The sequence below is a fragment of the Oreochromis niloticus genome, linkage group LG3 (assembly GCF_001858045.2).
Source record: "Oreochromis niloticus isolate F11D_XX linkage group LG3, O_niloticus_UMD_NMBU, whole genome shotgun sequence".
NCBI lineage: Eukaryota > Metazoa > Chordata > Actinopteri > Cichliformes > Cichlidae > Oreochromis > Oreochromis niloticus.
Window position 1 is genome coordinate 74,450,530 of NC_031967.2, and position 27,703 is coordinate 74,478,232.

A 27,703-nucleotide genomic window follows, 5' to 3' on the forward strand; every position below is an offset into this window, starting at 1 on the left:
CGTGCCCGTGAGCTCCGCCGGCAGCCAGCTGTGCCAGAGTGACCGAGCCCCAGGCCGAGAGGCCGAGGGCACCCCACCCCCGAAGTGGCCCAAGAAAGCCCCAGGCTCCAGGCCCCGGCAAGCAGCCACCAAGGAGTGAGCCGGTGTGTACCTGGACGCCCATCCCCGGACACACAGAACCACCAACGCACCGATGTCTGAGGGCGTCCGCCACCGGCAGGGGAAGTGGTGGGGGGAGATAGACCTCCAAACCTTGGAGGGCCTGAGATGTCCCCAGAGAGGTAGCGCCTGATACCCAACCTGACATATAGACTCAGACATACAGGCACACACAGATATACAAACATCCATTCCCACCCTCATGCTCTCATAAGCAATTACTCCACACTCAACCAATGTGGAGACAGACATAAAGAGACACTGTACACACAATCACACTCCCGAAGCGTACTCTAAGAACCGGGTCTAGGTACCCTTGCCCCTGGAGGGGGAAACTGCACCCAGACCCTGGCAGTGTTACCCTTTTCCCTGCGGTGGGGAGAAGCAGACCGCCCCGACTCCGCATCAGCAGGGAGGCCCAGACCCGAGTCGGACGGCCAACTCCTTCTCCTAGCCCCCCCGCTCCAGCAGGCCGCAGAGAATGGGGGTGTGAGAAGACTCCAAACCTCCCTCCACCCGCTCATATGTAGTGTTGATGCATGTGTGTTCTAAGGTGCATTTAAAACCTAGGAGGGCATGGAGCTACCTGCCAGAGAGCAGCAGGTAAGTGCATAGCCCCTCCTGCTAGCCCTCAATATCTACGTGTATTTAAAATTGAGAGGTGGGCAACGACGCCAGGGGTGAGGTTGTACACCCTGATGGTAATTTGGAGTCCGTGTTGCGTGCCCACCCCCAAGATCCTATATGTATGTGTTATGAGAGTGTGAGTAATGTGAATGTCTAAGTTGTGAGATAAAATTGAGGCACAGGCAGCAAGAAGGGGACAGAGGGGGGGGATGCCTCCTCTGCACCCTGGTGACACACCCCTACCCCAAGGCCCTGCATGTGTGGGTGATTGTGGTGGAGCGGGAAGAGGGAGGCAGCTGGAGATGGGGAGGGGCAAGTGACCCCTCCCTGGGGCCAGCTCCCCCGCTGACCCCAGTAGGCACCCCCATACTCTGCAACCCGCCAGGGAAAGGGGGCCCAGGCCCACCCGGACCGGGGCCCAGTGCAGCAGCGCCGCCCAGCCCCACAGAGCCCGGGACAGCCCACCCGACCCCACCGCAGAGAAAACTGCACCCACCCCATCATCCACTCATCTTCCAGACTACACAAGACAATAGACGCCCAGGCTGAGAATCTTCCTCCACCTCTCCTGTATCTCCCCCTCCTGCAGAGAGAGTTCCTGAAGAGAGGAGAGCTCCTGCAAGATGTAACAACCTCCCCCACCAGTTGAAGAGCATCCCAGGTGGCTCGATGCCACCTGGGATGCTGGCGGCACCCTGCGCCAGGGCTGGGCCCCCATACACCCACCCGCCCACAACCCCGGCAACACACCAACCAAGACCGAAGCCCCCGAGGCCCGGCCAGGGTCCCAGCCCAGAGACGGAGCGCCCCCAGAACCTCACGCCCGTCCCGGACCCACCCAGGGGCAGCCAGGCTACCAGGTCAGTAACCCACGTCCGTCAGCACAGACCCTCCCCTAGCCCTGCTGCACGCAGCCACGAGGAAACCGTCACCTAAGAGCCAACAGAGCCCTTAATTGGCCATGATCGCTACCCCGGGTTGAGCCCCCCAAGGAAGATGCTCCCGGGGAACCCCCGACGCCCTAAGCCTGTCCCTACCCCCACACCAATCACAACAGTGAAGGCGGGACCAAACTATGACCCCCCACCCCCACTAGGTGATAGAGCTGATTAAAGGAGCCCAGAGCAATTGATCTGATGTAGTGGCAGAGGCTGTATCAAGACTAATGTAATCTAATAGATAATTTCTATATTGGTTAGAATTAAGATTATTTTTATTTTTCCAGTTCATGAGGACTGTTTTCTTGGCTATGCATAGGGCAATGAAAACCATATGGACTATATTCTTTTCTGTAGTGACATAATCTAAGCTGCCCAACAAACACACTAAAGGGGAAGTTGGAATGTTACATTTCAGACACTTTGATAAGTCTTCACATATCTCGCGCCAAAACTTCTGAACTGGTGGACAGAACCAAAGAGCGTGGATATAATTGTCCAGTGAATTGGTTTGGCAGTGTGAGCAGTTGTTGGTAGACGTAAAGCCCATCTTGAACATCCGATGACCTGTATAGTGCACTCTATGTAGTATTTTGTATTGAATTAATTGAAGACTGGGATTTCTAATTAGATGAAAGGTTTTTAAGCAAATCTGAGACCAGAAGTTTTGGTCTAAGTTAACTGATAAATCCGCTTCCCATTTTGCAATAGGAAGTGATATTGATTCATCTGTTTTAGAAAGCATTCTGTAAATTTTGGAAAGCAATTTGGGGGTTTTAAGAGTAAGAAATTGAACCACACTTGGTGGTGTTTGTAGTTCAACTTGACCCGGTTTAAATTTCTTTTTTACTATGGATTTAATTTGTTGATATTCTAAAAATCTTTTCTTGTTGATCCCATATTGTGTAACTAGTCTATCAAATGAAATAAATTCTATTCCTTCTAGTATATGTTCTAAATATTTGATTCCTTTACCACTCCAATCTGAAAAGTTTATCATATTATTGTTTTGTAATATGTCAGGGTTGTTCCAGATAGGTGTACGTTTGCATGGGATTAATGAAGACTCTGTCAACTTCAGAAACTCCCACCATGCTGTCAGAGAAGAGCTAATGTTGACGCTTTTGAAGCATTCATGTCGTTGGATGTTTGAGCTGATAAATGGTAGATCTGAAATCTCTAGATTATTGCCAAGTGCTTGTTCTACATCTAGCCAAGGTTCATCTAAGAGGGTATGTTTTAGCCATCCTGAGATAAACTGAAGCCTGTTGGCTAAGAAGCAGTGCTGAAAGTTAGGTAGTTCTAATCCTCCTTTATCCTTGGTCTTTTGTAGTGTTTTTAAGCTTATACGTGGGGGCTTATTTTTCCAAAGGAATTTGGACATATATGAATCAAGAGATCTGAACCAATCTTGTGGCGGTTTAGTTGGGATCATTGAGAATAAATAATTTATTTTTGGTAATACCATCATTTTTATAGCGGCAACCCTTCCCATGAGTGATAGTGTTCTGACACAAGCTGTTGGGGAATTATATAATATTTTTAACCAGTTGATGAAAGAAGATCCAAAACCAAATTTGTGTAAAGTTGCAAATAGAAATTTCCAGTTAACTCTGTCAAACGCTTTTTCTGCATCTAAAGAAAATATTATAGTTTCAAGGTTTTTACTGTATGAGTAGTCTATCAAATTAAGTAATCTATGTGTATTTGTTGATGAGTGCCTACCTTTTATGAAACCAGTTTGGTCAGGATGAATTAAAAGGGGGGTTATTTTCTCTAGTCTCTTTGAGAGAGCTTTGCAGATTATTTTAAGGTCTACATTTATAAGGGATATTGGACGATAGCTTGAGGGATATACAGGGTCTTTGCCTGATTTTAGCAGGAGATTAATGTTTGCAGAATTCATATTTGATGGAAGTCTGCCCTTTTCTTTGATTTCCAACAACGTTCTGTAAAAAACTGGTGCTAGAATCGTCCAGAATTCTTTGTAGAATTCTGCAGGAAAGCTGTCTGGACCTGGAGCCTTATTATTGGGCATACTTATCAGGGCTTCCTGGAGTTCACCTGATGTCAGTGGCGAATCCAGTGCCATTGCTTGAGAGTCTAATAATTTTGGGAGAGTTATGTTGTCTAAAAACTGATCAATTTCCTTTTTAGATGGGTTTATTTGTGGTGAATACAACGTTTTATAGGAATCCCTAAAAATGTTGTTCATTCTTTCAGGGTCATATATTGTGTTCCCAGATGAATCTTGAACAGCACATATAGTTGTTTTTTCTTTATTTATTTTTAGCTGTTTTGCTAGAAATTGACCGGATTTATTGCTATGTTCATAATTTTGTAAGCGTAGTCTTTGTACTAAGAATTTTGTTTTTTTTATCAATTATCTCATTTAATTCTAGTTTTGGGGACGCGTAGGCTTCTTCTAGTGATTTGATGGTTTTTTCTAATTCCTGAATATTTTTGTTTTCTTTTTTCTTTTTATGTGATGAGAAAGAAATTATTTTACCTCTCATCACAGCTTTCCCTGCTTCCCATAGAACAGAAGTTGATGTTCCGGGAGTGTCATTAAAGTCTAAATATGAAGTCCACTCTTTTTTAAAATATTTAATAAAGTCTTCATCTTTAAGCAGTGATGTATTAAATCTCCAGTTTTTACTTGGCGTAGATAGTTTAATGATTAAGAATCTGCCCTCTGGATCTATAACTGTATCGAGTACTGTGAAATTAATTTTTTTATGGATTAAAATTGCTACTCCCCTTTGCCTAGAATTATAACAAGCTGAGAACACATTAGGAAATTCAGGTGTTTTAAGTTCATTCGAACCTCTAAGAGGTCTGTGGGTCTCTTGTAAAAGGACAACATCTGCCTGTAGTTTTTTGAGTTGGTTAAATATTTTTAACCTCTTTTCTCTGGAGCCAGCTCCATTTACATTCCATGTAACGAATCTTAGTGCACCCATAGATGTCTGTGTATAACTAGGGATGTATGCTGTGTGTGTTGCTTAGACAGGTGGAGAGAATACATCACTTGTTCGTAAATAAAGAGAGGTTCAATTGATCTTTCTGAGTTCACTTCAGTAATTACTTCCTCCAAACCATCAACGTGTCTTTTAGCAGCGTTCTAGACTAACTTTTTGCCATGGTTGCACTGGTGCAGCTAACTTTTTTTTCATAGGTGCACCAGCACAAACGTTCGGCACATGCAAATTGATGTTCATACAGACAATACTAATTTGTAAATGATTAACTAACAATCTTGTGTTTGTGCTTAAAGTGCTTTGGCACTCTTTGGCAATATTGTAGACAATGTTAAACTTAATCATCATCTCGGCCTCCTCTGACGACCTGTTTGCTGCTGCCTGCCGCTGAAAGGCAGTGGGGAGAGGATACACTTGGGCATTACATGTTATCACAACATATAATGTGTTTTCTGGATGCACTGTGCTTTTTCAGTTTTCAGAGGTTGATGGCTCGGTGTCAGAGCACTGGCTATTAATTTCAGATGGATCAGGCCTTAACTTAACAAAAATGTTATCAATCATTCTTTTCATCTTTTCTCATTACCCACAGCAACATTCACTTCTGTCGTGCCTAGGCTACTCACTAGGGCTGGGTATTGTCACTGATTTCTATAATCCATTCAATTCCAATTTACAAGGTCTCGATTCAATTCAATTTTGACTCAGGCAGTCAGAAATATTCCAATTCTGATCAATTATGAGTAATTTGGCATAATAGTTTGCATTTCTTTTGCATAGGACTACAGGAATATCTAGACCACGGGCAATCAGAGAGGTCCCGCCCCATGTCATATGGGCATAATATATGTCTGTTGTTGACCATACGGCGACTTTCAGTGTTGCTTAGACTTTTTTGTAGTGAATGGCTGGTCGCACTGGTGAGACCTAGGATTTTTTTTAGTTGCACCATTGAGAAACTAAGTCGCTTATGCGACCAAATTGGTTGAACTCTAGAGACCTGTTTAGTGCCCATTCCTACAAAAACTGCTGTAAGAAGTCCTGCCATTAATTAATCCTCTTAAATATGATCAACCTATCTCTAATAATCAGTTTTGTACCACAAGCCTTCAAGCAGGCAGTACTTAAACCATTACTTAAAAAGCTACCTCTAGACCAGCGGTCCCCAACCTTTTTTGCGCCATGGTTTATGCCCGACAATATTTTCACGGACCGGCCTTGAAGGTGTCACGGATAAATACAACAAAATAAAACTAGTACCGGTACCGAAAAAAAGAAGATTTATTCATAACACACGTGAAAACACCCAGGAAAACCGAGTTAACGATAAAAACAATAACAAAATAACGCTGAAAACCGATAAAAACACCTGAGCCTCAACTCTCGCGGCCCGGTACCAAACGACTCACGGACCGGTACCGGTCCGAGGCCCGGGGGTTGGGGACCGCTGCTCTAGACCCAGCGGGCTTAGTTAATTATAGCTAACTGATCACCTGCAGAGGAATGGCTTATTTGAAGAGTTTCAGTCAGGTTTCAGAGCTCATCACAGCACAGAAACAGCTTTAGTGAAGGATACAAATGATCTTCTTATGGCCTCTGACAGTGGACTCAACTCTGTGCTTGTCCTGCTAGACCTCAGTGCAGCGTTCGATACTGTTGACCATAATATCCTATTAGAGCGATTAGAGCATGCTAAAAGTATTACAGGTACTGCACTGCAGTGGTTCATATCATATCTACCTAATAAACTCCAATTTGTTCATGTAAATGGAGAGTCCTCTTCACACACTATGGCTAATTATGGAGTTCCACAGGGTTCAGTGCTAGGACCTATTCAACGCGCATGCGCCAACCAGCATGCTGCATGCTGCACCTGCTTTTTCTTTTTAGTTTAGTTTTTTTTCTTACTTATTCTTTTTTTCTTTCTTTACTTGGACTTTTGTCTGTTTTATATCTTTCTTCAATTATGTGGATTAAGAGAGTTTTTCTTCTGCTTATGGACATGGATTTTTTACTTTTTATTGAGGAATGGGACCGGAGCACAACTGCTACATACTGCATGGGCTGTTTACTCGAGAAATCAGCTGATTGTTCTGATGCCAGCTGTCACATTGGTCAGACCCACAGACATACCTGCTGAAATTTGGAGGAAAACACATTGAAGATGCAGAGATGGAGGACAGACGAGGAGAAGGAACGAGACAGTGAGATAGCAGAGGCTCAAAGTAAGGAGGAGGTACAAATCGTGTCTGCCTTCTCTTATAATGGGAAATGTTTGGTTGTTAGCAAATAAAATAGAGGAGCTGACAGCGCACCGAGTCAGAGGAAATACCGGGAGTGTAGCTTGATGTGTTTCAACAAATCATGGATGCACCAGGATATTGCTGACGACAATGCATCTATAATTAGAAATATGAGCGTGGTGAAAGTTGGGCAGCACACTAACGTCTTTTGTCCACTCTGTGTGCTCGTAAGGGTCTAACCCTTTCACTTTTTTCCTCGTATCTTTTCTTTGACTTTTCATCAAGTCTGTCTTTGTACGGACCGGCATTGTTCTCCTTCGTTTTGTACATAACTTTTTGGGGGGGCAAAGAAAAAGCAAGAAGGTATTGATGCATTGCTTTGATTGTTTTGCCACGAGTACCCGGCATGCAATGCGTGAAAGTCACGTGGTCTGTCAATCTCTATTGTGAGGAGGGAACTTGTGACCACGAGGAGCATTATGAGATTGTCAAAGGAGGCATTAGCAGAACTACAGGGCTGTTTTGAGGTGACTGACTGGGAGACACTCTGTAAGCCTCATGCAAAAGACATCAATGGGCTTACTGAGTGTATCACTGACTACATAACCTTCTGCACCGACACCATTGCTCCAGCTCAGACTGTCCATTGTTACCCAAATAACAAGCTGTGGGTGACTAAGGACATCAAAGCTCTCCTCAATGACAATAAGAGGGCTTTCAGTGGGGGCAATAAAGAGGAGGTAAGAAGTGTTCAGGTGTTACTGAAGGACAAGATCAGAGAGGTGAAGGACAATTACAGCAGGAAGCTGAAGTGGAAACTCCAGCAGAACAGCATGAGAGAGGTGTGGAACGGCATGAAGACCATCACTGGATTCAGGCCAACCAACAGCAGGGGAGCTGGGGGCAGTGAGGATAGAGCTAACGAGTTGAATTTGTTTTTCAACAGATTTGACACTGCAGTGAATGCTCACACCCCTACAACCTCACCTGCAGTCAGCCTGAAATCCAGAACCACTCCACTGTCTCTCCCTTCCTCTCCACATAGCACCGTTGCCTCCGGTGAGAATCCTGACACCCGTCCCGCACCTATCACTTCCACGCATGACCAGGTTCAGAGGCAAATTAGGAGACTCTATTAAGGCAAGTCTGCTGGGCCACTGCACAGAGATCTGCCATCTTCAGAAGTTTTCTGATGACTCCACAGTGGTTGGATGCATCAGTAGGGGTGATGAGTGAGAGTACCAGGCTGTAGTTGACTCCTTTGTCACATGGTGCAAGCAGAATCATTGCGGCTCAGTGTGGCAAAGACCAAGGAATTGAATGTGGACTTTAGAAAGACCAAGAAAACCTTGACCCCTGTTTTGATCCAGTGGGTCAACATGGACATTGTGGAGGACTATGAATACCTTGGAGTACATATTAACAATAAAGTGGACTGGGTTAAAAACACTACTGCACTTTACAGGAAGGGCCAGAGTCGTCTCTATTTTCTGAGGCAGCTGAGGTCCTTCAACATCTGTGAGACAATGCTCAGGATTTTCTATGAGTCTGTTGTGGCCAGTGCTATCCTCTATGGTGTTGCATGCTGGGGAAGCAGGCTGAGGGTTGCTGATGCCAACAGACTTAATAAACTGATCTGCAAGGCCAGTAATGTGGGGATGGAGCTGGACTCCCTTAAGGTGGTGTCGGAGAGGCGCATGTTGTCCAAGACAAAGACAATGTTGGATAACACCTCTCAAGCACTCCATGAAATGCTGGCTAGCCACAGGAGCACGTTCAGTGAGAGACTGAGATTACCAAAAAGCACCACTGAATGACACAGAAAATCATTCCTGCCTGTGGCCATCTCCCTGTAAAACTCCTCCATCTAATACACTGTAAACACAGCAATAGTTACACCCTTTTTGGGCACACTCTTTTCTACTCAGTAATGTTGAGGTTTACATTCTTGATATTTATTTCTAATCACCTCTGTCAATCCTCGATATTTATTATTGAGTTATATATTAGTTGTATATTTTCAACACGTTCTCACTCCTAACTCGTCAAATGTGCGACGCATAGTCAGGCTCCCTCTGCTTCAGTTATCGATTTGCCGGGTACCACCCTCGCGTCAAGAATTGACATGGGGGCAATGTTCCCTCTAATTTTTCATGTGTCTGAGCGATCGCACAAACTCCCTGAGCGATCCCTTGGACCACTGTGAGCAACAGCAGATGTGTGCACTGTGGTCACGCCAGCATCGAATCCATCCAAGTTACATGGTTTATTAAAGTAATCAAATTACAGCATTTACATTTATGTTACACTACTTTTAATTATCTGCTTTAGCCACTTACAATGAAAATTTAAATAAATGTTGTTCATGACCTGTGTAGTATCTCAACACTATTGGAAGTAAAAATAACTTGAACTCCAATCTTGAAAACACCTTTTTTTTTTTTTTTTTAAATAAAGCTCTGACTTATATCATGAGTATGAGTCTGTGGTCTGGGAGACAGTCCTGTAACTCTGTCTGCAAAATACAGTATATAATGACCAATGCTGGGCAATAAATATATAGTTACTTCCAGTGGCGGTCCTAGCCTGTTTGGAACCCTGGGCGAACACTCCCTCTGCCCCCCCCCCCCCCCCCCCCCCCACACACACACACACACATATGAAGAGAGAGAGAGTATGCATAGTATGCAAACGGCTACCAAACAGACACCATAATTCGTCATACAATGAGAACAGGACAAATCAACAATTGACAACGACTAATTAATATTATATTATTGTATATATTGTTTGGAGTTTAGTCTGTTACTGTAACTATTTTTACCATTTCTTCTTGGAGGAACTGTAACCCACATATTTTCCTCAGGGATTAATAAAGTATTCTGATTCTTAATGTTTTAGGATACATGACCTGCCATTATCCAGTGACACATGTGCTTACCTGTACCTTTTGCTCATTTCTCCTTGTAGGAGCCATAATTAAATGTTTTGAATTTTAATGATCACTGGGTTTTCATTTGTTTGGTTGCTATGGTGATGTGTAACTGGAGTCACTTGGGTGCTAGCGGCGACATTAAGAGGGCGTTGTCAGTGAGTCTTTCACTGGTTTGATTTTGACAGAGAGCAGGGCTGGGTAGCCGTAGTTTTTGTTGACCGCAGCCAATGAGTTTCCCCTTGTTGCATTAGAGCCTGTGACGTTTTAAGAGTTTGAATCGCGAGCCGATCACAATACTCTGTAAACTTTTCAAGCACTTTAATAAACAAGCAAGCAATTCCACCTCTCGCATTATTGCGTAAAGTTGACAGCGCGTCAGGCAAATAGGCAGGCTCAGTCCCCGGCCTCTAGCGACTGTGGAAGTCGCTGCACTCCTCCTCTTTTCTCTTTTTTTTAAACTTTAAAAACGGGTTGTGTGTGAGACTTTAAATCAACAAAATATAAAATATACATTTTAAATTGTTATTGATCCCTTTACCCCGAGTCCTAAAGTGTATATTTATTTTTTTACTCTTAAATATTTATTGTTCGTTTACTTGCACTGCTGTAACTGGAGCCTCGTCATCTCGTCTCTCTATATGCTGGACTGTATGTAGCGCAGATGACAATAAAGTTTACTTTGACTTCAGCAGCGAGCAGGCACACCGAGGGCTCTCGCGCTCAGTTTTCACGTATAGAATTTTGAAAAAACATCGGTGCAAATTGTAAGTCTGTATTATAATGTCTGGTGTTTTCGTGTTTGTTGGTTTGTTTTTATTTTGTTTTATTTTGCGAGTTGGTTATTAGATGCTGCTCCAGCCAGCCAGAGAATCCCCCGCCGCCCCACCCTCTCCTCCCTGTCCCGCAAGCAGCAGGCGCACCTCGCAAACGCCCTTACTCACAGCAAATGGGAATAGAAAACCGATCGTTGCCTATGATATTCCCAATATGCGCTGGCATGATGTCGGGGCAGCATGAGTACGAGCAATTTTTTTTTGCTGATGCCCGTGATGCTGCCCCCCACCACGATGCCGCCCCGGGCATCCGCCCGTGTCGCCCGTATCTAAAACCGCTACTGGTTACTTCTTCAAAAAAGTAACTGAGTTATGCAAACAACAAAGATTTTTGCAGCTGTTTACCTAAAAATGCAGCCAAGGCGTTTTTTTAAATAAATATTTCAAACTATTTACAGAACAATCAGCTGTTCTGCATCAAATTTGATGCAACACAAATTATTTGTGCCACTCCAAAAAATAATTTCTGTCCACTATGAGATAAAGCAGAACAACAGCCTGATACCTGCAGGCCTGACAACGGGAGATGTATCACTCCTGTAACACCTGTAACATTCAGCAGTCGCCTCATTGTTCTGACACACACAACAAAACTATTGACTACACTACACACTAACTACACAAGATTTGCGCTAAACGTCTCAAATCTCTCACATCTCAAAACACCGCCGTCACTCCTAAAACTTCCCCCTTCCTAAACAACTAAATGCCTTGTTGCCATATCCTTTTGTGATTGGTCGACATGGTACATTTTTCGACCAATAGGAAAGGGTGGGGTTTTTTTGGTGTTGTTTTTGCTCACAGGCGGAGAGTGCTTTTGAGCGTTTTCCTTATAAAACGCCATTTTTACCGTTTCTTCCCACAGTAAATATAAACAACGATAGTATTCAGGAAGAAAACCAAACATTGCAGATATTTTTATCATAACTCTGGTTTTACGTGGCCTATCAACACACTTTAAAAACTGGTATAAAGTCCACACTTTTTCCGTCAATTGTTCCGTCTGTCCTGCTCACATCTCCAATGGTTGTACACGTTGTCATTAACGTGGCTTCACTCCACATCAGCCACGCTGCTTTGCTAGCTAAAACACCGGTGTTGGCACATAAGGACGCTGTCATAGCCTGTCAATGACGTTGATTGGCTGCGTATATACGAATGTGAATCGCATCATTGGCTGGACTATGGGATAAGGTGGCATCGTTCTAATCCCATACGGGAGCAGCCAGTCACTTACTGACTAACACTGCAAAACAGAATTGCTAAAGTTTTAATTTTAATTTCAATTCAGGTTAGTTTTTTTTTTCTGTGTGCAACACAGATTTTCTGTGCGCAGAGACCGTGCCAGCAGTGCGCAATTATGCACGCGCAACTTAGAGGGAACGTTGCATCGGGGGGTACTCCAACAGAATACTATAGCGCTCCCTAAACTATGTTTATTAACGACAAGAGATTCCCGTGGAAGAGCCTGTTGTCCGTATATTTATATATTTCTGAAATCACATTGTAGTGACATATACTGAACACAATATATTATATAATGTAAACAACTACCTGAAAAACAGCAGATAAATTAAATACAGGCTATTACTGTTGTATCGCTTACACGTTTATGGTGGGAGTGATGTATGCTGGGGAATGTCACAGCTAGCGACTGGGTGACTTTATTCACCCGCTTCGGATGTTATCAGTCCATTCAATGGGCGTTATTAGGAGAAATCAGTCCCATAGATAAGGGCTGTCTCCACCTGCTAGATTGTTCAGAAGGTTGTTATCATCCATCCAGATGGAGGATCACTAACAGGAGTGTGGGAAGACTCCAGTGTCATGGTCCTGGGTCGGTGACCCAGTGTTTTTGGTTATGTATTTTTACTTTTGATAGTTTTGTATTATGACTGTTGTTTTGGGTTTCCTTGGGTTTAGTGGTGTTCCCTCTGTTTGGTGTCTTCCCTGCTTGTGCATCCCCTTAATGTAGTAGGTCTCTGTGTTTAGTCCGCGTCTCTGAGTCTGTGTCATTATGTGTGTGTCTTTCCTGTTTTACTTTGAAGGTCTCTGTCTTATGTCAGTGTGTTCTGTTTACGTTTCCCCTGCCTCGTCAGCTGTTATGTCTCCCAGGTGTGTTTCCCTCCTGTTTCCCATTCCCCGATTACTGGTGTGTAGTTATAGTGTGTGTTCACTCGTCCTCGTTGCTGGTTCGTCTGCGTTATTCCCCTCCGTCATTCTGTGTTTGTTCCTCCGTCTTCCTGGTCATTCTCCCTGCAAGGTACCCTCATTCGTGTTCTGGTTTTGTGTTAAGTTTTAGTTTTCCCAGTTTAGAGTATTTTCGGTTCTGTTCCTCGCCCCCCTTTTCTGTTGTGTTGTATTTCACCATCTGTTAATAAAGCTCACTCACTTCCGTAGCAGTCTGCATCTTGGGTCCATTTATATTCACACAGCCTGCCTCGGCACCCCATGACACGAAGCAGGTGATTAAAGTCACCCAGTCGCTAGCTGTGCCATTACCCAGCATACACCACTCCCTCCATAAATGCAATAAACGATACAAAAGTAATGGCCTATAATTAATGTATCTGCTGCATCTGCTGTTTCTCAGGTAGTTGCTTACATTATATAATATATTGTGTTCAGTACACGTCACTACAATGTGATTTCGAAAATGTATAAATATACGGACAACAGGCTCTTCCGCGGAAATCTCTTGTCGTCAATAAACAACGTTTAGGGAGCTTTAAAGTATTCAATAGGAGGACCCTGCACGTCAATTCTCGATGCAAGTGGGGTACCCTGCGCGTCAATAAGTGAAGCAGAGGGAGCCTGACCATGCGTCACACATTTGACGAGTTGGGAGTGAGAACGTGTTGTGCATTCACACAAGAAAGCAGTGCAGTGTAAAGCATCAGTGAGTGATCCATGCATTATAAGGTGCAGTGTGATCAGTGATATTACACCTTGAGTAAGGGAGGGGGGGGGTATGTGAGTTCCACAATCGTTAACAGCCGACACACACCATTAGCATCACTGATTGTGTGACTCACACCGACACTCCCGGTGAAACCGAAACTACGCTGCTGTCAGAGTCACAGCTGGAGGAGGAGCAAGAGTGTGTGGGAGCGCCTCTGTGGGGATTTCACGGGACTAAAGGAGGATGAAGATGCTCCGGCTACTGCTCCTCATCAGCGGTAAGAACCTCTCTGTTTAACCCGCAGTTTGAGCCTCATCACACGGATACATGTCGTTTTTGATATGGGCGGCATCGTGGGCATTTTTATTTTTTACTGCCCGACATATATGCGGGTGAGTGCTGCTGCTGTGCTGAAGTCTCACACACACCCTGTCGGGGGGGGGGGGGGCAGGTTTTCCTGGGTTGTGTGAAATCGCTGAAAAAACGTGGAGGTCTGTTAATTTATGGTGATTCTCAGGTGGGTGCATGGGTGTTCATACATAAGTCCAAAATGAACATTGATGGAAGATGGATAAGTAAAGGTCAAAGCCATCAGGTGCTCAGTTTAGAAAAAAAGAGAGAAGAAGAGAAGGAGAAACGAGCAAAAAGCTGACGAATCCACAGGGAAACATTTGGCATCCATGATTTTAAACAGGCTGGAAGAGCTGAAAATTTCCTTTTGAGATCTGCAGAGGTCAGTCATATGACAAAGAGACCAGCATGAAGGGAACAAACAAGGGCATTCATGCTCGGCTTCTGGAACTGAATCCTAGAGTTTTCTTTGTTCCCTGTGGAGCTCATACTATGAATCTGGTTGTGGCTGATGCTGCAAAGGGATCTATTGATGCCACAAGTTACTTTGGGATTTTGCAGAAACTCTAAAATTTGTTTTCATCCTCCAATCAGAGATGGGCCATCCTGAAAAAACATGCTAACATTACAGTGAAGAGGTGGTCTGAAACAAGGGGGAAAAATAAGATCAGCAGCGTTGAGCCCCTGAGGTACCCATCTGCAGTGAGAGACCACACCAAAGACTCAGTCATAAAGACTGAGGCCCAGTCTTTGTCTGAGGAGGTGGGATCATACAGGTTCAGCATTTGTACAGTGGTGTGGTAGGACATCCTGAACCAAAACCGCCATGTGAGCAAGCTCATGCAGTCTCCCAACATGCACGTGGATGTAGCGGTCAGTCTCCAACTACAGGGAAACAGGCTTTGAATCTGCACAAATGTCACCCAAGGATATGTGTGAGGACATGAATGGACAGACTGTTCTGCAACAGAAAAGACTGAGATCAACAAAGAAGCACTTCTCTTACGAATCAATGAGCCATTGAGTGATGCCCTAAAGAAGCTGGAGGTTGTTGATGCTGCAGTGTCTTCCATCCAAGAGAGATTCACCACACTGAAAAATGTGGGAGAGAAATTTGGAGTAATGAGACAATGACAGTGTTATGTTTGACGTGCACTCAATAAAGATAAGGATCAATTCAAATAATAAATAATAAAATTTTAAGAAATAATAATGTATCCCAAAAGTTCTGAAATCCCTGTGTTACGGTATCAAAGCATTGAACACAACTGATAAGAGCATAATTTGAATAAAATAGAAAATAACATTAATTGTGTACCAGCTGCTTTCAAACATGCTGTTGTGCAATCCATTATTAAAAAGACAAATCTCAATCCAAATGTTCTTTCTAAGTACAGGCCAATTTCTAAACTCTCTTTTATGTCCAAAATGTTGGAAAAGATGTTTTTAAACAACTTCAGACCTTTTTAGACACTTGGGGCATTTGTGAAGAGTTCCAGTCTGGTTTTAAATCTCTTCACAGTACTGAGACACCACTTTTAAGAGTTTTTAATAATCTTCTTTTCACTAGCTGGGACCACATCCTCAGTAACGATGAGGGATGAAGGATGAGGAACTATGGGGAAGGCCTCGAAGGGGATTGGTGACTGCTCCCGGGCCAAGCAGATCCCCATGTACTAACGAGAAGTGAATGAAGGAAAGGAAAAGAGGAGAAGAGAAGGAAAAAATTGGGTAATACTCCTCTTCCTCTCCCCCTATTTGCTGTGGTGTGCCTCACGGGTCTGTTTTGGTCCCATTGGGTTCTCCTTAAACATGCTGCCTTTGGGATCTATTTTCAGGAAATACAACATTTCCTTTCACTGTTATGTTGATGACATCTGTTGCGACTTTCATCCATAAATAAAGCCGCGGCCGGCTGAGTTGGTTGTGTCCCTGTGACGCGCCTCCAATAATCCATAATGAGTCGTACTTGTACTTTGCGCATTTATTTTAAGAACAAAACAAAAACAAACGTTTGTGCTTTCAATCAATTTACAAATAGCGCATGGATTAACTGGTGTGCCAAAAAATGATGGTCAACAGAAAAGTTTGCCTACAAACCACTCACCCAACACACCTGCTGCGAACACCGACATCAGGTAAATAGACTGTGACCACACCCACATGCCATCACCTGAGATGCAGGTAAAGCTATACACCTGTGCCACCATAACAAATAAGCAAAACATAAACATTGACTTTGGCTCTTACAACATCCAAATTGACTTCCTTTTAAAACTGGATGTCTCTGTCCCACTGCAGCCTCTGCATAACTGTCTATAATATGTTAAAGACTGGTTAATACAGAATTATCTCACCCTAAACGAAAATAAGACTGAAGTTATTGTTAACTGTTAACTGTTAACCTTGGTCCTCTAGCTTGTCATCATTCCCCACTTTAAGAAATCTCTGTCTGTTTTTAGATAGCTCTTTTAAATTAGAGAAATGTCCACAGTTGTAAAAACCAGTTTTTATCAGTTACGTGAATTTGCCAGAGCAAAGCCTGATCTTCCTCCTAAAGACCTACAAAACTTATTCTTAGAATAGAATAGATCTTTGTTGTCAATGTTACAAGAACAAAGAAAGAAAGTTTGGTATCTCTCCATTAGCAGCATGTAGATTTTTTACTTTAAAATTACTTAACAAAAAACAAGAGAAACCAAAAAATAGAATTAAAGTTAAAGATGTAGCTGCACAGGAAATGTATGTAATAAAGTAAGTATCTACACAGTAATATAAAAGTTATATACAAGTTATATATGGTATAAGGTGCAATATAAGGAGCAAGTGATCAGTGCAATATCAGTGGTAGTGCACATTAAGTAAGAGGTAGAGACTAGAGGTAGGAATGTTGGTTTCATTATACTATAATAAAGACGGTTTATAAATACAGTGAAAGTATCCATAAATGTTAACAGCACAGTTATTCTTCAATCAGGGTGGAATTAGGGCATGTGTGACAGCCTGTGGGTAGAAACTTTTATTGAGTCTGTTTGTCTTGATGCCTTCATCACCTCTAGAATGGACTACTACGTCTTTTAACAGATGTTAGAAGGTATGAACACATTTATGGGATTAGATTTATGTCATAACAAATGCACCAGCAAATAAATAATCCAAGCAAGTAATTTCCATTTATGTTTCTGCTAGTGAGTGTGCGTCACTCAGTGAACAGCTGTACACATCTGGCTGCAGAGCTCCACTGTAATAGTTCATCTAGATAATATTTTTTTTATTAGATTCAGCGTTTTCTACAGGGAGTGCAGAATTATTAGGCAAGTTGTATTTTTGAGGAATAATTTTATTATTGAACAACAACCATGTTCTCAATGAACCCAAAAAACTCATTAATATCAAAGCTGAATGTTTGTGGAAGTAGTTTTTAGTTTGTTTTTAGTTTTAGCTATTTTAGGGGGATATCTGTGTGTGCAGGTGACTATTACTGTGTATAATTATTAGGCAACTTAACAAAAAACAAATATATACCCATTTCAATTATTTATTTTTACCAGTGAAACCAATATAACATCTCCACATTCACAAATATACATTTCTGACATTCAAAAACAAAACAAAAACAAATCAGCGACCAATATAGCCACCTTTCTTTGCAAGGACACTCAAAAGCCTGCCATCCATGGATTCTGTCAGTGTTTTGATCTGTTCACCATCAACATTGCGTGCAGCAGCAACCACAGCCTCCCAGACACTGTTCAGAGAGGTGTACTGTTTTCCCTCCTTGTAAATCTCACATTTGATGATGGACCACAGGTTCTCAATGGGGTTCAGATCAGGTGAACAAGGAGGCCATGTCATTAGTTTTTCTTCTTTTATACCCTTTCTTGCCAGCCACGCTGTGGAGTACTTGGACGCGTGTGATGGAGCATTGTCCTGCATGAAAATCATGTTTTTCTTGAAGGATGCAGACTTCTTCCTGTACCACTGCTTGGAGAAGGTGTCTTCCAGAAACTGGCAGTAGGACTGGGAGTTGAGCTTGACTCCATCCTCAACCCGAAAAGGCCCCACAAGCTCATCTTTGATGATACCAGCCCAAACCAGTACTCCACCTCCACCTTGCTGGCGTCTGAGTGGGACTGGAGCTCTCTGCCCTTTACCAATCCAGCCACGGGCCCATCCATCTGGCCCATCAAGACTCACTCTCATTTCATCAGTCCATAAAACCTTAGAAAAATCAGTCTTGAGGTATTTCTTGGGCCCAGTCTTGACGTTTCAGCTTGTGTGTCTTGTTCAGTGGTGGTCGTCTTTCAGCCTTTCTTACCTTGGCCATGTCTCTGAGTATTGCACACCTTGTGCTTTTGGGCACTCCAGTGATGTTGCAGCTCTGAAATATGGCCAAACTGGTGGCAAGTGGCATCTTGGCAGCTGCACGCTTGACTTTTCTCAGTTCATGGGCAGTTATTTTGCGCCTTGGTTTTTTCACACGCTTCTTGCGACCCTGTTGACTATTTTGAATGAAACGCTTGATTGTTCAATGATCACGCTTCAGAAGCTTTGCAATTTTAAGACTGCTGCATCCCTCTGCAAGATATCTCACTATTTTTGACTTTTCTGAGCCTGTCAAGTCCTTCTTTTGACCCATTTTGCCAAAGGAAAGGAAGTTGCCTAATAATTATGCACACCTGATATAGGGTGTTGATGTCATTAGACCGCACCCCTTCTCATTACAGAGATGCACATCACCTAATATGCTTCATTGGTAGTAGGCTTTCGAGCCTATACAGCTTGGAGTAAGACAACATGCATGAAGAGGATGATGGGGACAAAATACTCATTTGCCTAATAATTCTGCACTCCCTGTATTCATTATCACTGCGACCCCTTGGTAGTGTGCTATACCTGGGCAATGGGTTTCTTATACTCCCTGACAGGAAGAGGGTACAGCTTACTCCCCCGGTCTGCCCAGCCTCTGCTGCAATGTCTGCCTACACCTCAGACACCCCTGCATACCCACCAGCTGAGCAGTGAGGAGCCTCTGGTCCAAGAACAGTGAGGGGCTGATTCCTCAGCAGCAAGACAGTTTATGGCAGGTACTGAAGGAGTTTAATGAAATTTTTGCCCTTAAAGAAAGATGTCCCACCAGGAGGAGGCCCCGGGGCAGACCCAGAACACACTGGAGAGATTATATCTCTGCTGGCCTGAGAACGCCTTGGTGTTCCCCCGGACAAGCTAGAGGGGGATGCCGGGGAGAGGGAGGTCTGGGCTTCTTTGCTTAGGGTGCTGCCCCCGCGAACCAGCCCCAGATAAGATGGATGGATAGATGGATATAAGCTGTATTATTTACGCTTTATGTGGAAGAGTTTGGAATCCATACAAATGTGTGTTTAATGTATGTAATGTGTGTTGGTTAGGCTCACAGGCTTCTTATTACAGTTTTTTCTGATGGCTTGATTGACATTTTTTGTAACTATTGGCTATTTTTGCAAAACTCTACACACAAATAAGAAAACTCTTCACCCAATCAGCAAAACATTGTAGTTTTCTTGTAAAAGCGAATAACTCTTGCTTAACTCTCCACACCTTTGTAAAAATGGTATTTTTGTATCAGACAGTAAACACAAGCCATCATATTAATAAGCACACAATGCACCAACTGCACACTGATGGTATGAATGAAAAACACATCTGGCTTTTGCTTTCTCTGTGCACAAGGTAGGCTATGTCAGTTTGAGCTCATACTTTTGTCATAGATCCGTAAGCATAGAGGGATCCAAACTTCAAGTACTGGTGTTTATTCACACACATCAAAACAAACACAAGTGTTTATTTCCAAGTCAAAACGAAATAGTAATTTCACTGAGGAAAAAAAAGAAATCAGTCTACATTGTGTCATCTCTGTGGATCTGGCCATAAAATTTCGTCTACATCACATGAAATGTCCTCTAGTCCAGCGGTCCCCAACCTTTTTTGTGCCACGGACCGGTTTATGCCCGACAATATTTCCACGGACCGGCCTTTAAGGTGTCGCGGATAAACACAACAAAATAAAACTAGTACCGGTACCAAAAAAAAGAAGATTTATTCATAACACACGTGAAAAGACCCAGGAAAAACGAGTTAACGATAAAAACGATAACAAAATAACGCTGAAAACCGATAAAAACCCTGAAAACCATACATTTCACACCTGAGCCTCAACTCTCGCGGCCCGGTACCAAACGACTCACGGACCGGTACCGGTCCGAGGCCCGGGGGTTGGGGAGCGCTGCTCTAGTCCAAGGCACAGGGGAAAATATCTTCTGGAATTTTACATCTATGGTACTGTTGTGTTTCTCATTAGCATGGCAGTGCTACAAATCTTAGTGCAGAGTGACTGTACTAACCGACTCTCATTTCAAAATGTCCTTATGATGCTTGCTACAGTGTAGCGGCTCAAGTTAGGCTGGACCCGTTGGCCAGCTTCCCTCAGGGTCACTCCATGGTTGATTACATGGTCCACTATTGTAGCTCTGATGTCATCAGCAATTCTATTTCTTACTCTTCTTACCCTTCCTCTCCCCCCTCCTCGTCTTCCTCTCCCCCCTCCTCGTCCTCCTCTTGCTCCTCCTTGTCCTTGTTGTCCTCTTCGTCCTACTTCTTCACCTCCACGTCCTCTTCCTCTGCCTCCTCTACTTCTCACTCTTCCTGCTCCCTCCACTGTACTCCACACACACAGCTTACCTCTATTATAGTGCTTAGGCTGATTGCAAAGTGAACTAATTATCTAAAAAAGTTTTCACATATGACAGTGTGCCAGACAGTTGGCAAAATAGTGTAAATAATGGCCATAAATGTGTATAGTTTTGCTAGGAGTGTGTTGATCCTTTGCAAATTGAGTGTAAAGCCGTGAGTTGTGTTTACAGTTCTGCAAAAAGAGTGCTGTGCAGTGGATTGTAGCTACAGGTTTGCAAAGTGTGTGTTACAAAATGGCAAACTGAGTGCAAAGCAATGTTTGTGCTTTTAGTTTTGCAAACTCAGTGAGTGGTTTTGCTATAAATATTAATAGTTTTAGAAATTTTGCTATAAGAATCACAGTTAGGGTTTAAGCATTCAGAAAAAACTGTAACGTTTTGAAGTGTCCTTCATTCTTTTCTTTAATCTAATTGTCATGTACTAAAGCTCTGGTGGCTCCAGCCAATCCAGTGATAGTTTCAAGTAGAGGTGTGAGCTGTGTACTTTATTTGACCCGGTGGACTGTATGTGTGACACCCTGCTGGCGTCCTTGACGCCTTTTCTGTCACCTGTCCCTTTGAACTATCCGGATCCATGAGTACTGATATTTGCATGTGGCTTTTATTTAATTGCATGTTTACAAGGGAAGTGGCCACTTGGTTTTAGGCCACAGCACACCTTAGCCACAACCCAGGCAGGCAACGGGGGGTTTATTTTCAGACCTTTAGAGACTGTTGCAATTAAACTGTGTCTGTGAAAGTGTGTGGGCCCACAGTAGTGTTTAATTTTTTATTCATTTGGTATTAGAAACCGTAGTGAATGAACAGTAATGAATACCACTTTATCAGGGCTACATATTAATTTACCACTAAAACCAAGTGAATTTATTTACATTCTTTATTTTTTCCTGAAAATCACCAACTAGAGTCAAACTGTTACATTTCAGATGAAGTAACCTAAACTGTAGAGACCCAGGCCTCACTCACAGGTACATTAGACAGGTGTTACATTTATTAAATAGATTGGAACCACTTTAATTATGGTTGCCATGCAGATATGACTGGGTCAAGTCTCTCAGTGAAGAATTATCCTGAGCAGAATAGACTGTTTGGAGTGCACCTACAGACTGGACAGTGTGGAGTCACCTGACAGCACACACAGTACTCTGCTTTAAAGGGAACAGTACATACTGGGGAAGTATTAACAGAATTAAAACACTAAAATAAAATAATTGACAGACCTTTCTGCTCCCGGTTCAACAGCTTTGCAGTTGCAGCGTTTTAGCCTTCCTCTCTTATTAAATCTGTCTCAGAATAAGAGAATATTTTAGAAGAACGGTGCTCATCCCTCCTCACACAAGCAGTGCTGAGGAGCACTGAAGCTGAGCTGGAGGCTCACAGAGTCCCAACACCTTACTGAAACACGTCATGTTGGTTTTTAAGTTAATTTATCACCAGTCTGTGTTTTCTCTTTTAAATGGTTCATGTTAGCCACAGTTATTTATGTTTTTTGCATTTGTCCTGAAAAACATGTTGGCTGTGTTCATGTGACTCATTCTGGCAGTTGGTGGTTTAGTTTGGTCTGTCTCAGAGAGATGGACCATGAGAGTGCAATCAGTTCAAGTGAACATGAGGTTTCAGTACAATTCATCATGAAGGCAGACAGTCACAGTAAACAATACAGAGAGACCAGGAAACCTTCAGGTCTTCAAACATTTAACAAACAGCAAAAGATACAGTAGGGTTTAAAGGAAGTGCTTAGAAAATAAAGCAAAGACCAGGAAGAGTCACATTTTCCAACATTTACTGTAAACTCAGTAAAATACACTAAACTTAGGCTGTTTCATGAACTCAGACACACTCAGTTTAATCTGTCAGGTCTTCACAGATTAAATGTTCACATTTAATAAATAAATACATTAAATTTGAGTGCCTGACCGTAAAACTGGTCTCTGTGTCCTGCTGATAAATGTGGACTCTAAGACAAACACACTGCATGCAGTTAATTTGTGTTTATGTGTCCTCAGTTTCCCAGCATGCCCTGGCTGTGGTGGTGGAGGTGAATGAGGGGGAAACATCTGTACTGTTGCCCTGTCAGCACTCAAGTATTATACCTGATGACCTCACAGTGATGTGGAGTCGCTGTGATCTTCATCCCAAATCTGTCCACCTACAACAAGAAAAAAGAGATAACCTTACAGGACAGAACCAGCATTACAGAGGGCGCACATCAATGAGGCCTGATGCTCTGGACACTTTAGACTTCAGCCTCACTCTGAGAAAACCACAACTGACTGACAGCGGCAACTACACCTGCTCCATCAGTGATGGGAGAGAGGAACAGAGACTGACAGATATACAGCTGCAGGTCAAAGGTCAGTCAGACCTTTGGGTGGGTTAGAATGCTCTATGTGGAGTTTCAGAGTAAGAGGTCAAACTGAGAGTGTGCTGCCCTCACGACACGTGACCATGTGAAGCTAGACAGCCAGCGAACAAAATAGATGAGATCTTCCACACAAGGCTTGCTTTTCTTGCTTTTAATGAAGATCTTTTGAAGCCTTATCCTCTCTCAAGGCTTCTCCTTTCTATTTCTTATTTGTAACTGGAATATACAAAAGGTGAAAATAAATTGCTAGCTAATACACATCTTAATAGAAGAAACATAAAGATTAGCCTAGCTTAACACGTGCGTTACATTAGCATCACAGTTAACTCCAGGTAAACACATATAAAAGTCATTTCTGAACACATTAATACTTACAAAGACGAACGTTTCCCAAGGTACAAGCGTGTAGGGCACTTATAGCGTGTACATGAACTTATTCACTGTTTTAATACTGCCGAAGCACTTTTCACAGCGTTCACGGAGAAAAAACGTCAAAGATAGGCAAAAGATCAGAGCGCTCCCTCGCTCCCATTTCCGCACATACAATACAAAGATAGCTTGCGACTAAGACGTCTCACTCTGAGCAAATTTCAAACACACACATCTTAACTGTTTTAGCATGAATTACTTATATTTCTTAACTTTGAACTTATTTATCACCTTAGTTACGTAACTTAATCAGATTATGCACTAACTACTGACTTTTGACCAAAAGGCATAACAGAGAGGTATGTTTGCTAAAATTTTGTGGCTCACCTGAAGAAACCAGCAGCAACATGTAGCTCAGAGCTAACCTCAGTGGAAACAGGATCTCACTGCTACAACAGCTGCAGTCTTTACTGCACGTAGAGCTTTACGTTCACAACATTTACACACTATAAACAGTGGAGAACATGAGCTCTCTAAGCCTCACAGCTCACAGAGCACCAGGAAGTCTCCTGATCTTGTACAGACTCAGAGGAGGAGCTGCTATGAAACAGAGACAGAGCTTTGTGCAGCAGAGATGGACTATCATGTTTCATCCAGCTGGTCCTGATGGCAGGGAGACTCTCAGCTTAATAACTTCTGTGTCAAGATATGTAGTCTGAATCATAGTGTGGTTCAGGTAGTGAGGGGACTGGAGAGCTAGTTACACAGAAACAGTAAGATTGATGTTTGTATTTTGATATTTTTCTGCTGTGGTGAATTTAAGTTTGTTACATTTGTCAAACACCATCTCAGACAGCTGCTGCCTGACAGAAAGACTTGAATTTGCTTTCATAGACTAGACTTTCTGTCACAACCGGGCGGCTAACACAGGGAAAAAAGACTCAAATGCAGACACCACACAGAGGCTTGGAGGTACAGTGAAAAGTAAGATTTTATTTTGGCACGTGAAAGTGACACGGGGAAAAAGGTAAATGCAAAAAAAACACTAAAAATGAACTAAAGGCGAGAGGAAATAAACCTAACTTCTGGAGTTGCTCAAACTGAAACACTAAAGCAATGCACGAAACTCAGGGGGCAAAGAAACTTTAAATTAACTCATTATATGGCTGGCGAGAACTTCAATATTACTAGATACTATACCAGAGGATTACTATTGCATACTGTGAACAAAAGCAGAAATATAAAGCACTAATCTCGACTAGTCCCAAAAAGTTGATTCTGTTCATCTGGACATAGCGTTTTCAGTAAGAGAAATGTTTCATCACTCATCCAAGTGAGTTCTTCAGTCTCAGCTGACTGCAGGTTTCCCCAATCTTATAAACAGTACATTTGCATAATGACTGAAACCAGCCCACTGAATGAAAAACAGCCTGGGAGGTCAGTTCCTTGATCATTAGTATGCAAATTCTAGAAGTCCCTTGGACGAGTGACGAAACATTTCTCCCACTGAAAACTCTACGTCCAGATGAACAAAATCAACTTACTTACAAAATTACTTACCTGGATAATTGAGCATGCATCAAGACGTTTTACCGACTTTGGCAAGGACTGGCTAAAGCTTGTACGTCAGTATGAGCAAACAGCATGTAAGATGGCCGATTACAGGAACCACCTGAGATTCAGCCTCAGATGCTGACGAAACAGGATTACTCCTAAAAGTATACAAATGAGCTCTTCATTTAAGGGCTTCCGGTCAACAAAAATCCTCCAGAAGGTACAGCACCAGCTGATTAATGAACAGGTGAGGCAACCAAATTTACCATCGATAACAATGGTTAGCTCATGTTTTGAAAGAGGAGTATTTGAGAGCCCTGGTCTTAAGAGCATGTCAGCTGATTACACACAGGTGCAGCGAATGAGAGGAGGTGTTGCAACTCTGCTCAGTGGGGGATTCACTGGCACGCTGGAAAACCCAGCACTCACCTGGACCATGACACTTTCCTGTAACACGACAAAGTATTTACTCCTTTGAGAGACATTTGTCAGAAAAAAAATAAAAAAATAAATAAATAGAAAGCATGTTTTTCAGTGGACTGGCAGTGCCAGAGAAAGATGTAGTGAATGTTTTATAAAACCATTCAGGAAGATGAGCAAAAGATCCCAGACACAATCTCTATTTCTAAGATTAGACTCCAAACTTTCCTTTTTGGATAGAGATGATAGTTTTTAGCCTTATAGGGCTGGATTAGGAGACCCTGGTGACCCATCCTATAACTTCTTATAGGACTTCTTTTTCACTCATGTGTTCATACAGCACTGCTGCACATTCTCTGTGTGCTATCCTGTTTCTCTTCTATCTCCTGTTCACCTCCAGCCAGTCTCTCAGACGACTGCTCCTCCCTGATCCTGGTTCTGTTGGATGTCTCTTAAGTTCTGGTCATGAAGGTTATTTGATTGTTTAGGTTCTCTCTAATATTGTTGGGTGTCTACCTGAGACTGAAATAATTTAGATTTCTTCATATGCGTGCCATATAGATAAATAATAATACTGACGTTCAATGTAGTCTCAAATGCTGTGTGTTATTGCAACTAAAGAGAGTGATTATTATTATTACTATCATTAATAGAAGCTTTATTATTGATCGTCTTGTGCTGCTCTGACAAAGAATCTCATCGGTAATGATTTTATGTCAATAACCTATCCACATGCTTCTGAGTGTCCACAGGTGGTGCATGTGCTATGTTATCCCACCTGTTAGTTCATTTAGAAGAAGCAAGGCATTCTTGCTTCATTCAGGTCCTTCATGTTTGCCAGGTGGCTGTCTGGTTTTTCCTTTTTACACAGAATGAATGTGCAGACGTGCGTGTATGTGCTCCACGGCGAGGCTCAGTAGTTTGTAACCATAGCAACATCTCATTAGTTCCACTTCAGTTACCAAAGAAACACAAAGAGCCAGAGAACATTATAATATATGATGACTGTTACAGGACAGAGTCAGAGGTCAGGACTGTAGATACTCAGCTGTGCTTCAGTTACCATCAGTGTGACTGCTGCTGCTTCTACACCTGATATTGTCGTTTATTGTCACCTCAGACCAACAGGTGGAGGTGAAGGTGGAGGAAGGCTCAGAGTCTGTCATCCTGCCCTGCAAAACAACACCTAGCCTGCCTGAGGACACCACAGTGAAGTGGACTCACTCTGACCGAGAACTGATGGTGGTCCATATGTATTCAAACAGAAGTGACCACCTTAATGACCAGGATGGTTTTTACAGAAACCGAACGATGATGAACAAAGACCTGCTGAGAACTGGAGACCTCAGTCTGACCCTGAAACACCCCACAGAGAGAGACAGTGGAGGATACATCTGCACCATCTACAGGGACAAAGACATCCTGAGACAGAAAGTAGTGCTGCACCATGTCAGAAGTCAGTGCTGTAGATTTAGGTCAGAGTTCAGAGGTCATGTTGTTGTTTTTTTTATACTTTTTGCACTTTGTTTCTCCACAGAACCATTTCCATCCTGGGCCACAGCTCTCCTCGTTCTCCTGCTTCTTCTGTTGTTTTCTGGAGGTCTTTTGTTTCATTTCCGGCACTATTTCATGTCAGGTGAGTGTCTCCTACTACACTACCCATAATGCCGATGGTTAGCAGGTGTCCTCTGGTGGCTCCTTGACTGTGGCTCACACAAACTTGTTCCAGAAGCTGAAAGAGTTGAGAGTTACAAACAGCTGATACAGAGAGCTGAAGAGAAACTTCCAGGTTTGTTCCAGAAGTCAGAAAACCTCCTTCAGACTCAGTCATTGATCAGTGAAACAGCTCCACAACATGACTTTACTAAACAGTGTGTGTGCTTCACTGCATTGATCTGACACAGAGGCTGCATGTGCACTTTATTTATCCCCATAAAAGTCTCACTGAGATTAAAATCTCTTTTCCAAGAGAGACCAGCACTCCACATTGTAGAAAACCAAGTATTGTTTTGGCATCTTACTGTTTTCTAATATTATTACAAGTATAATGTCAGCAGAAATGGTCCCAACAACAAACTCTGTGGAAATCCATGCCTCGCCAGTCCAGAAACCTATCCCCATGAACGAAGCAAGACAATCAGAGCTCAATCGGTTTTACTTGCGCAAGGGAAGCCCAGTCGGATCAGGATCTTGGATCTACAAGCCCCTCACCTGATCCCAGACAACTCCAAAAAAACAGCGTCCCCTCGCAGCCTTTTATTCAGTGACAATGGTACACAAGCACCCATTGTAAAACCC

General features: G+C 42.8%; 1 protein-coding gene and 1 long non-coding RNA gene across 2 annotated transcripts in view; one reads left to right on the forward strand and one right to left on the reverse strand.

Annotated features, from left to right (window-relative positions):
- Positions 1–13,814: 13,814 nt before the first annotated feature.
- Positions 13,815–27,703, forward strand: part of LOC106096632 (uncharacterized) — a 102,208-nt gene continuing 88,319 nt past the window's right edge. Inside the window, exons 1-4 of the mRNA XM_025905224.1 lie at positions 13,815–13,895; positions 22,704–23,051; positions 26,526–26,861; positions 26,943–27,041. Of these exons, the coding sequence (XP_025761009.1) occupies positions 13,862–13,895; positions 22,704–23,051; positions 26,526–26,861; positions 26,943–27,041 (817 nt within the window). The 5' untranslated portion in view covers positions 13,815–13,861. The remainder of the gene's footprint in view (positions 13,896–22,703; positions 23,052–26,525; positions 26,862–26,942; positions 27,042–27,703) is intronic.
- LOC106096633 (uncharacterized) lies at positions 23,119–23,778 on the reverse strand. Its single transcript, XR_001223026.1, has 2 exons — positions 23,438–23,778; positions 23,119–23,278 (listed from the first exon to the last, which is right to left on the reverse strand). It is a non-coding gene; the product is annotated as an uncharacterized LOC106096633 (long non-coding RNA).